At 43.9% G+C, this 12,331-nt stretch overlaps 1 protein-coding gene across 1 annotated transcript in view; it reads right to left on the reverse strand.

Annotated features, from left to right (window-relative positions):
* Nucleotides 1–1,322: 1,322 nt before the first annotated feature.
* The window catches only part of GABRG2 (gamma-aminobutyric acid type A receptor gamma2 subunit), a 200,349-nt gene continuing 189,340 nt past the window's right edge, over nucleotides 1,323–12,331 (reverse strand). The window contains exon 9 of the mRNA XM_029584016.1: nucleotides 1,323–1,964. Within this exon, the coding sequence (XP_029439876.1) occupies nucleotides 1,689–1,964 (276 nt within the window). The 3' untranslated portion in view covers nucleotides 1,323–1,688. The remainder of the gene's footprint in view (nucleotides 1,965–12,331) is intronic.

Genomic DNA, 12,331 nt, shown 5'->3' on the forward strand with positions numbered 1-12,331 from the left:
CCGGAACATGGAGCGTGGCAGCCGACAAAGGTGTGTGTGTGTGGGGGGGGGGGGTTTAGATAGGGCTGGGGAGGTGGGTTAGGTAGGGGAAGGGAAGGTGCGGGGGGGGGGGGAGGGTGGAGGGAACGGAGGCAGGCTGCGCGGCTCGGCAGCCTTGCGCACGCCAACCCCGGATTTTAATGGATACGCGCGGCTACTCACGTATCTATTGAAATCCCGCGTACTCTTGTTCGCGCCTGGTGCACCTGGTGTGCGAACAAAAGTACGCGTGTGCGCAGATTTATAAAATCTGCCCCTCTGAGAATATCTAATCAGTTTTAGTATTTAGAAAGGTTACAGTAGCTGGAAGTCTGCATACTAGTCTTGGGATGATTTCTCAATATATACTTACAATTTCAATTGGAATGGAAAGGGAGAATAGCTAACTGCTACAAGCATTCATAATTTTATAAGTCTTAGAGCTAGGTTGTCTCCATTGTTACATTATGCACTGTGGGAGAAAAGGGGAATGTTCTGTTTATGTATTACGTCAATTCTAAAACTAGAGCAGCCACATTGCTGATGATGTTGCTTTTTTATTTACACTGATTGCTGTACATTGAAACAAAATATCCTACTTTGAAACACAGCATGTCATCACCAGCTTTGCCACAGTTTTTGCAAATTAGGAAGAGGGGCTGTGCTGGTGGATCTTTTTAAAATTAATGTTACAATTTAGTAATAGTTTAACAAAATATGGGAAACAATAGCTGTAACAGTAACAGGCATTTGGGGGTGAGAGTGAGTATGATTTTTCTTCTATAATATCATACATGGCATTGATGTTATTTTTCAATTTTCATGCAAGAGATTAAGAGGAAAAATAAAAGAAATAAAAATAGAAAAAATGCATGTTTAATTAGCATTTTAGTTGCAGTGACTACAGGCAAAGACACAAAATAAAAGACATTACATTATGATTCTATACCTTTGCTCCATTTATTTTTACCCAAGAAAGTTGCATGCACTAGATTTTATGCACCACAAGGTAATAAAATATTTACAGCATTTTACATGTGCTCTCAAAGGGATGACAGCAAACTTTCTGTTTTCAAAAAGAAAATAAATTACTTCTAACCTGGTCTTATTTATATGACATGAAAACTGAATCTTCTGAAATCAAAGATAAAGTCTACAAAGGACAAAGTTGAAGCATATTTATAATTTAATGCAAATAAATTGTACAGAACTTCAATTAGGCATTCCAGCAGCCATCACTTGCTGTATGTGAGAAGTGACAGGATCCTGCAATTGAAAGTTCAAATTGCCATTTGTTTCTAGTGTTCACTTCAGGAAACAGAGCAGCATTTTTTTTTTTTTTTTAATTCCAGCCTTAAAACTTTTCAAGTGCTAACTTTTTAAAATCACAATAATCATATGGCATTTTATTTAGATACATGAGATGTGGATGAAATACTGGATTATGGCACTAGAGCAGAGGGTCCCAAACCTGTCCTGGGAGGGTGTATTCATTGTGGGTCTCCTGCAAATCCGACTGGCAGGGGTCCTCCAGGACAGGTTTGGGAAGTCAGGCCATTGGAAAGTGTGTCCTAGATACTTTTAAGTGGTAGAAAGCAGGACCATCATGATAGCAAACTTGTAAATACTGTAAGGCTCATGTCGCTCTTTTGAGTGGGTTTCCGCTTTCCTTAAAGGTAAAGGTAGGATACCCAGTACACCAGGTTAAACAAACAGAAGGCAGTTGGGAAGAAGATTCTGGAGTAGGAGTCAATTTTGGCTACCCGGATGTGTATTCTCCCTTGTTTCCATGCCCCTGTTCGGCAATCCTCAAAGCAGCAGAAGAAACTGGCACAGTCCTTGCCGTCAAGGCACTCATAGCCATATTCCTCATCTCGCTCTTGGAGGTGCGTGGCATTATTCATTTGAACCGTAGCTGATCTTGGCCGGATATCAATTGTAGGTGCCTGTCATTAAGAAATATGAGGGTGAGGAGGAGAAGAAACGCAAAGTTACTATATTTTGAATATCTTGGCTTCACCTGGTAGCTGGTCTTTGAAATAATTATCAGGGAGTGACTATATTCTAGTGGCATGAGTTAGCTAAGAAGATCTTGCAGTCATATCTTGTGATGCATCACAATATTCCATGCAGTAGCACCATTTTTATTTTGTGCATTTCATATTGTAAATTTTGGTTATGTTACTACGCATCATACCTTGGTGGCCCTACCATAGTAGCCCTACTGTAACCTGCCCTGATTCCAGTTACCTATGTAATGCTGTTATAATTCTAAATCATATTTTGGTTGTTAACATTTCGTGTTAAAGAAGTATTAAAACTATAATTCAGCTATACTGTATATTAAAAATATTAAAATTATAGAGCCTGATATTCAGACATCAGCTTAGCTAAGTGGCATGTGTGAATATCCAGATACTATCCACGAATACCACGCAGATTTAGCCGGACAATTTAAGGCCAGGGAATGGGCAGATCTGGGAAGAATTGAGTTAGGCAGTTAAGTTATCTGGATAAGTTTATCTGGCTTTCTAGCAGAGCCACACAGTAGGTGAATATGGACCCCATTATTTTCATTTTGATTGCCTTTCAGATCTCTAAGAAACTGATGCTTGCGGTGCATACATGTAGGGAGTAATTTTCAAAAGCATTTCATGCATAAAACATTGGTTTATATGAATAAATAGTTTTTATAAAATTGTATGAAGATTGTGTGCATGTATAATCTGATTTTGAGCAACCTTTTATGCCAACAAAAAACAGACGTTCTGGAGGGTGAAGTTGGGATTTACAAGCCTAGTTTTGATTTTAAAAAGTGTGCAGATTAACCTGTAGAATTTAGGCCCTATAAAGAGCAGGTGTAACTTTGCTTGGCTGTCCCTGGGATTCAACATTCCGCTATAAATATATATAAATATGTAGCGGAATGATGGCCCATGGGAAAAAAGGGGCGGGGGTGTGTGCGATAGTGGGCAGCTGACGGCATCGTGGTGGTGCAGTTTCGCCTGCTGTGGAGCAGCCGTGACACCCACTATTGCCCCCATAGCACTACGGAAAAAGGTGGTGTATTTCCTGTGGTGCTGCTGGGCCATAACCCCGCCCAAATGCTGCCCCCACTCCTCCCCTTCCCCTGATTTAAATGGTATAGCCGCGATGCGGCTGGTATCGCATGCGTTAGGGCCTTATCAAGTGCAATAAGGCCCTAACGCACGAGATAATGGCACATCGCAGTTTAATAAATGACCCTGTGAGTTTGTACACTTTCTTAAGGATAGTTTTCAAAATGAACTTATGTGCAGAAGTTCATTTTGAAAACTTGTATAACTTATGTGTTTTGGCAAGGCATACATCATGCATATTGTTATAAAATGACCCTTATATTTTACAATATTTGAACATAGCTAAGGTAACCAGTTTCAGATCATTGTTTCACAGTTGCAAAAATCCCCATGTGTCATGCTTAAAATCCAAAAAGCACACAGGATATGTATTCTCATATTCTGCTGAACCTTCTGAATGCAAATGATTATAGGTTCTTATATATGTAGTGTCCTCTAGAATGTTTGCCAACTGGAAGCATCCAAAGTTATTACTGCCTTTCAGCAAGTCTATAAATATTTTAAATATTTCATCCAATTAAGGGAAGTGCATGGTCAAAAATTTAGTTTCTGTGTCTTTCTTACAGTGGTTTTTTTGTTTTTCATTTTCAGGTCCTTTAATTGTTTTTAATTTTTTTTTTCCATTCGTTTTTGGCAAAGAATTGCAGAGAGTGCACACTATTTGCAATTCTTTGCTGAAAACAAATGAAAATTAACATTTTCATTTTTGCCCCGCTTTCCATTTTCATTTCAAATGAATGGCCATCCCAAGCCTCTACTCTGTGAAATTCAGAGATGTGCAACAGGATAGACTGAAATATTATATTTGCAGCACACAACATCCTGCAGGTGGAATATTTCCAGGTAGTTATCACTGCAAGCAAAAGATGAATTCTGCAGAATTAAGACCCTGATGAATATCTGAGGGATCTAGACAATGCATGTCACAGAAGCCATTTCATATTTCCTCTGTTCCAAAGTGATATATAAGCATACATGTAAGAGAGGTAAATTTCTAAAGGCAAATTTACAGGGGATTTTCAACCATAGATCCAAAAGAGGAAAAATCGCTTTGCAACTTTGGCATCTGTATTTCTTGTCTGAGAAAACACTGACATATTCATATGAACTATGCAACTTTCCCCATTTCTCATGCTATTCTACAGATGGAGACCGAGCACTGGAGATTGTATGCATTTTTAAACCTTTTCAAAACTCTGAGCTTGCCACCGGTGCATGATCAGGTAATACCTATATAAATGATTTTTGGCATATGTGATGGAATTTATTTTTTATTCTCATTTTTGGTTTATGAATACAATTTCCAGTGAGATATGAGCTCTGAAAAGGTATAATGATGGATTTTGGTGCAAATGGTGATCAACAGAAGGGAATAAGAGAAAAGCATCTACAGTATGTTAGCTGTCTTTTGCCCTCTCTGGGTGGCTTTTGAAGGTAACAAGGCCAACAGGATAGTGCAAGAGGCTGTCTCAGCTGCTGAATTAATGCAATACACTTTGTTTGGAAAATCACTAGCATTACATTGCTTTATAGCGTGTATTAATGTAGAAGGCTTGACAAAGAAAATCTCATTTAAGCTTCTCTAGTTTATACTGAGCAGTCACATGCAGTGAATGTCCATTCCAAAACAGTTATACCTTCAATGCAAACATCCGAAGAAGCTTTAGTTTTGCAGACAGAATAGAAAATAATTGATTTTTTTTTTTTTTACATACGAGGAGAAAAGAAAACAAACCAAAACATATATTTTAAAAAGTTCATTTGAAAAAACAAATGGCATTTCAAAAATGATGACCAACATCATAGACCTTATGTTAAATCCAGCAATATGAATGACTTAATGCTACCTGCTCCCTTCTATTTTAATTTGCATTCCTAGGGGCAGATGCAAAAAAAGAACACTGCCTGGGGCAGCTTTCCTAGCATGGCCCCAGGCACCTCTTCTGGGGGGTGCCATGATATTTTTAAACTAGGGGTCACATTATCAAGAAGCGCTAGGGTCTCTTGCATGCCCCTAGCGTCTCTGTGATAGCGGGAGCCCACGAGCAGTTGGCTATCAGCAACTGTCTGCCGGTTAGGAAAACAGATGCTGAATTTATTGCACTTTTTTTTTTTTTTGCATTTCGGGTGATTAACTAATAGCCTCATCAACATGCATTTGCATGTGATAAGCGCTATTAGTTTCGCCATGAGTTGGACGCATGCTGAGGATTAGATAACGCCTACACAACCCGTGCCCAACTGCGGCTTAAACACTGCACTCGGCTGAGCGCACTGTATTGCAGCGGCCCCCATGAGATTAACCTGGTTTTGTGTCCTGTGGGGAAAAGTACAGTGTAGGCTGATAAAATGCTGCATATTCTTTTGGCAGTCAGGAGGTGCAGTTAAGCCATTCCACCAATTTATTATGGAGTTGCCAACAGAGCAGCTACAGGAACCTCTAACTTGTAGCCATTTGACTTGCCTTGTGTAGTGTCTTCTTTTAAATACAGATCATGTAAGGCCAGGTTTTAAAAGGGGGGCCCCCATGAGCAACAGCGTGGGTAGGATCTCAGGCAATGGGATGGGAGGATCCCCCTCCCTCAGAAATAATGGTAGGATGCAGGGAGTGCCTCCCCCTTGAGGCTTTAAGTAACGCAGTGGTTCTACGCCCACTCCCATCCAGACCTTCCACCTCTCCAGGCATCCTCTCAACTCAGACTTGGGATGCCAGTCCTGCAACTACCTGGAGAGAAAATACAGCATGAGGCCTGGAAGCCCTCCTGCTCAGTGGCCCTGCCGCCAACTCCCTCGTGGATTTCCAAACAGAAGCAGGGCTCTGCTAAGCCTGTCCGTGCTATGGGGCTGCTGCTGCTTTGCAGTATAAGTTGGCACTGCGGTAGGGATAGGCCCAGAGAGCAGCCGTGCCCCAGCACCAATGAAAATCTGGCGCGGAAGGCAGCTGCCGACATTACCTATGCCTAAGTCCAGGCCTGAGAATATGACAGAAGATGGACCGTATGGCCCATCCAGCCTGTCCATCCGTCCGCATTTCCTGCTCAGCTTTATAATCCATTTCTCTGGTCCTTACTTCTTCACTGCATTTTACCTCTAGATAAAAGTCATGTTGGAGACGGGGAAAAAGAGTTTGGCTGCTATTCCACATCTTGGAGATGATGCTGCAGAATTGCACTGTTACTGGCAAGCAACCTGGCCACTAGAACAACAGAAAGCTCTTAATGTAAGGAGTGCTGTCTTGTGCTTTCTCATTTATTGATGCCTTAAAAGCTTCTCTTCAGCCAGTAATAAAAATCACTTTGCGGAGATGAAACCTTTGCATCTCATGCATGCATTTCTCTAGGATTTAGAAATATATTGCAATCATGTGCCTGCACTCTGCCACTGCACATTTAAATTCTTCCTGTGATGTTAATGGACGGCTAACATCAGACTGACATCTGAAAATAAAGTGAAGTTTCTTTTCCTGAGCCCTATTTTTGCTGTGTGGAACAGGGGAAATATAAATGTTTAAAAAAAAAAAAAAAGAATTTGCATTTCCAGCAATCAACTAAGAAAATTGAGCCCAAAATCTGAGCTGCTCTGACTCAGGTACACTAGGCCTGTGCCCAGGGTGGCAAAAATCTGGGGCAGCAGCCTGGCTGAAGATTTGCTGCCTTCCTGCTGTGCTGACTCTCTCTCGGCAGAGAACAGCCCTCTGCTTCCTGATTCAGCCTCTCCCTCTCCAGGCAGCATGCGGGGAACTGGAGAGGAGGTGGGGGTGAGTCCGCAACAGACAGAGCGTTTTGGGGAGATTAGGAGGGGCTGAACAGAGATCACTGGAGGGTGGGAAGAGAGGCTGGGAGGCGATAGGACTCTCGGCTGGAGAGTATGTCTGTGTGTGTGTGTGTGTGTGAAAGAGAAGGGAAGAAGGGTAGGGGGGGGGGGGGCGGTGCTTGTGTGGGTGTAAGAAAGAAAGGATTAGTGCCAAGTGTGTGTATGCACGTGTATGTCATGTTGGGAGGGATGTCAGGGAGGAGATGCAAGGAGCAGCAGGACTGGAGCATGGTAGAGACGCTTCCCTCCTCATCTCCCCACCCAATGCATTTCAGATCCTCCCTTTTATACCCCCCTAGATCCTGGAATCTCCCTTCCTTCCTTCCTTCCAATTTCTTCCTACTCTCCAGATCCTGGAACCCACTCTCCAAACCTCCCTTTCCTCAATCCAAAAACCTCTCTCTCCCTCCCTCTTTCCCATCCCAGATTCCTAATCTTTCCCATCTCTCTACTCTTCTTTCCTTCTCACTCTCCTCACCCTTTGGCTTCAGCCTCTTTCTGATCTTCCTCTCTTCTTCTCCCATCCCTGTACTGGTACTGTGCTGGTACAATTTTCATCACCAATAAGAATAACATTAATTATACTGTAAAATTAATTTATTTTTATAATGTAATGTAAATGTTTGCAAATTTGTTTCAGAATTTTTAAATTTTTGTCACAGAATCTATCCCTGAGCTACCTTTAGACTTTCTGCTCCCTGTTGTCCAACTCCTGGGGGGAGATGGAGGTAACAGCACTAACAGTACTAGCTAGGGCCACCAAAAATCCCAAATTCATCTCCGACTACAGGAATTTGGGTCCCAATTTGCATCCCAAGTAGTAAAATGGCTGCAGCTACAGTGGCAGTCTCTCCAGGCTAACCATCAGCACCAAGGGTGCCTCACCAGCTTTGGGATAGCAAGGGATTCCCGTGCTGCTCTAGGCCAGATTGGGTAAAGTCAAGCGGGGGAAAGACCTGGATGCTATAAAGCAATAAAAACAATCATATTTACAATCTAAAATAATAAAGCATTATGCAGTTAAGCGCTGACACTTCTTTGCAAGTAGCTATTATGCTGCAATACGAGCATACCCTAATGCAATAACACTGTTCCCTGGCTTCTATCTCCATAGACGTTTATGCTAATTCTGCCATTTATCATCTCTACATAAAATGTAAAATGCTAAATTCACACATTAAGCATTATGAGGGCAAGAATTAGAGCCCAAGCAGATTTTCAAATAGAAACTCCCTATGGAGTGTGGGCGTACAACATGTTAAACATAATGGTGCTGGCCTCCCCCGAGACCGGTGCAAAAGTGACATCAATTTGGCCCAACCTCAGGGCTGCTGGCACCATTTTCAAAAGAATCACAGCATCTCTCCTGCCCCTTTCTTTCTCCAGGACTCTTATAAAAGGGGTCAGTGGGGGCTGGGGAACTTCTTGGCCCCAGCAAATGTTTTTCCGGGGGCGGAGGGAGATTGAAGGGGCCCAAGCAGCCGGGCAGGTATGGGCCCCACCAATTCCTTGGAAGGCAGAAGAAGAATTGGAAGCGCTCAGGCAGGCCCTGCGGGAGCCCTGGAAATTGACGGTGGAGGCCTGTGGGGGCTCAGGAGGCCATTTTATTTGTAATGAAACAAAAATATCCAGGTATTTTCATGCAAAACCCTTTATGTTTGGATGTGCCATTCATTTGAAACAAATGCACATTCCTAATAGAGTTGCTCTTATCTGTAACCCTTCTCCACTGCCTCCTGAATCCGTGCTTTCTACCTTGCTATGCCGTATGCCTGGAATAGTTTCCCTGAGTTGGTACATCATGCTCCATCTCTGGAAGTACTGAAACAACAGGCTGGCCGCCCACAGACTCTTCTTTGTTTTGTAGATTGTAAACTCCATGGAGGAGGGACTATCTCCTGGGTGTACGTCTAGAATTGCTTTGCAAATGGTAAAGAACAGTGGTAGTAGTTGCGGTGTTCAATCCAATATAAAATGCAATAATAAAACCCACCAGAAGAGTACATGCAGGGATTTGAAAATGCAAATCCCATGCAACTATCCCTCTTCTGACCTAACCTTACCCTGTTTTTGCTACGCAAACTGTGGGGGGTGGGGTGTGTGTGTGTGTGTGAAAGTTTCAAACTCACAATTTCTGTGGATAAAATATTCTTTACCTGCAGAAATGCCTTTCCCATAGTGCTTGATCTATATTGGCGATAATCAACTCCAGTCCTGGAATTCCACAAACAGGCCTGGTGCTCAGAATGTCCACCATGAATGTGCATGAGATATGTTTGCATATAATGGAGGCAGTGCATGCAGATATACCTCATGCATATCCATTGCAGACCTACTGTTAAAATCGGACCTGTTTGTGGCATTCCATGTCCAAATTTTCCTACCCCTGAGCTATATATTTGTATTCTTTCTTTATTTGTTTAGATTAGGTGCAAACACTGTAGAAAATGCTCATCCTTATTGGTCAAACCTGAGCAAAATTTGTCACATCACACAATTCAGATGTGGCTTTGACTCATCAACACTCTGGGATTTTATCTGGGGGCTAATTTAACATGTGTACCACATATACAGTATGTAAGTTGTTTCAAACAGGATTTTACAAATTATGGCTCTTGCAAAACTTCAAATTTATGCTTCTAAGGAATGATTTGAGAGTACTTATTCAGGCCTTTTTGTTATTCACAATGGACTATGGCAATTCTTGTAGGTTTATCGACGTTCTGCTTAGGAGTGATGCAGCTACTCTAGCACGCTGCTGCTCGTCTCATCACTTCTACTCAATGGGATGAACACATTTTAATAGTTCTGGTCCAGCTGCATTGCCTACTAGGGATGTGAATCGTTTTCCATATCGTCTTAACGATAGAAATCGTGTGGCAGGGCAAGAAAATCGTCTTAGGCACGATTTTTTTGTTAAAAAATCGTTAAAAATCGTTTTTTTCCGATTAGTGCGCACTAACTGGGAGTTAGTGCGCACTAACTGAAAATGATACAATTTGACACTTTTCAGGTCAGTTAAGGTCAGTTTAGGAATGAATATGTATTCCTATTGGCTGCCCTCTTATTTATTCATGTTACCAAGTTTCCTACTGACAGTATATGGGGGATGGGAAATGGAAACAGTTGGTAGCTTGACAAAACAAGTAATGTGATCAGTCAATGTGACTAGAACTTGTGCCCTAACCCTGATACCAGGGGTATTGTGATCTTCCTGCACACAGTGCCCTATCCCTATTAATACCAGGAGTGTTGTGATCTTCCTGCACACAGTGCCCTATCCCTAATACCAGGGGTGTTGTGATCTTCCTGCACACAGTGCCCTATTCCTGATACTGGGGGTGTTGTGATCTTCCTGCACACAGTGCCCTATTCCTGATACCGGGGGTGTTGTGATCTTCTTGCACACATCCCGGTATCAGGGATAGGGCACTGCATGCAGGAAGATCACAACACTCCTGGTATTAATAGGGATAGGGCACTGCATGCAGGAAGATCACAACACTCCTGGTATTAATAGGGATAGGGCACTGCATGCAGGAAGATCACAACACCCCTGGTATCAGGGATAGGGCACTGTGTGCAGGAAGATCACAATACCCCGGAGGAGTGAGGGTCAGGCAGCTCCCCCCTGTCTGTGAAGCCAGCCTCTCACTAGTGATGCAGGGAGGGAGCTGTCTCAGACTTCACCATCCTCCCCCCCCCCCTCACCCACACACCATTCACTAGCTGGGACATGGGGGAAGTCAGGAGTGAGGGTCAGGCAGCTCCCCCCTGTCTGTGAAGCCAGCCTCTCACTAGTAATGCAGGGAGGGAGCTGTCTCAGACTTCACCATCCTCCCCCCCCCCCTCACCCACACACCATTCACTAGCTGGGACATGGGGGAAGTCAGGAGTGAGGGTCAGGCAGCTCCCCCCTGTCTGTGAAGCCAGCCTCTCACTAGTAATGCAGGGAGGGAGCTGTCTCAGACTTCACCATCCTCCCCCCCCCCCCTCACCCACACACCATTCACTAGCTGGGACATGGGGGAAGTCAGGAGTGAGGGTCAGGCAGCTCCCCCCTGTCTGTGAAGCCAGCCTCTCACTAGTAATGCAGGGAGGGAGCTGTCTCAGACTTCACCATCCTCCCCCCCCCCCCCCTCACCCACACACCATTCACTAGCTGGGACATGGGGGAAGTCAGGAGTGAGGGTCAGGCAGCTCCCCCCTGTCTGTGAAGCCAGCCTCTCACTAGTAATGCAGGGAGGGAGCTGTCTCAGACTTCACCATCCTCCCCCCCCCCCCCTCACCCACACACCATTCACTAGCTGGGACATGGGGGAAGTCAGGAGTGAGGGTCAGGCAGCTCCCCCCTGTCTGTGAAGCCAGCCTCTCACTAGTAATGCAGGGAGGGAGCTGTCTCAGACTTCACCATCCTCCCCCCCCCCCTCACCCACACACCATTCACTAGCTGGGACATGGGGGAAGTCAGGAGTGAGGGTCAGGCAGCTCCCCCCTGTCTGTGAAGCCAGCCTCTCACTAGTAATGCAGGGAGGGAGCTGTCTCAGACTTCACCATCCTCCCCCCCCCCCTCACCCACACACCATTCACTAGCTGGGACATGGGGGAAGTCAGGAGTGAGGGTCAGGCAGCTCCCCCCTGTCTGTGAAGCCAGCCTCTCACTAGTAATGCAGGGAGGGAGCTGTCTCAGACTGGTATCAGGGTTAGGGCACTGTGTGCAGGAAGATCACAACACTCCTGGTATTAATAGGGATAGGGCACTGTAAGAGATGACTGTAGTAGATTGAATAAAGATCTGATGTTTCTGCTCTCCTCACACCAAACAAAAACAACACACAAGCAGAGAAGCCCTTCTTACAAAGCTGAGCTAGTGAGTTAAGTAGGAGGAAAAGTAAACATACTTGTGCCAGTGTGGCTACTTAAAAAATACACTTACCAACAATCAATTACATATATTTGAACTGTGTACAGTTCCAGCCAGGACCACCTTTCTAAAATGCACAGTGATTGGCAAATTCAACATGCACTAGCATTTCAGGTGCCTGCTAACAAAAATAATAAACAAACAAGTTCTAGTCACGTGAGTGCTGATCATTACATTACTTTTTTTGTCAAGCTTCCAACTGTTTCCATTTCACATCCCCCCAACCATTACCTCAGTATTAGCCTTGGTAACATCAATAGATAAGAGCACAGCCAGCCAATAGGAATACATACATACATATTCATTCCTAAGTGACCTTTACTGACCTGGGAAGTGTGAACACTTTGTTTCATTTTCTGTTGGTGTTCGTTAGTTTCCAGTTCCATTTCCCATCCCCCCAACCATCACCTCAGTGGTAACCTTGGTAACATCAATAGATAAGAGGGCAGCCAGCCAA

This window comes from Rhinatrema bivittatum, chromosome 18 (assembly GCF_901001135.1).
Source record: "Rhinatrema bivittatum chromosome 18, aRhiBiv1.1, whole genome shotgun sequence".
NCBI lineage: Eukaryota > Metazoa > Chordata > Amphibia > Gymnophiona > Rhinatrematidae > Rhinatrema > Rhinatrema bivittatum.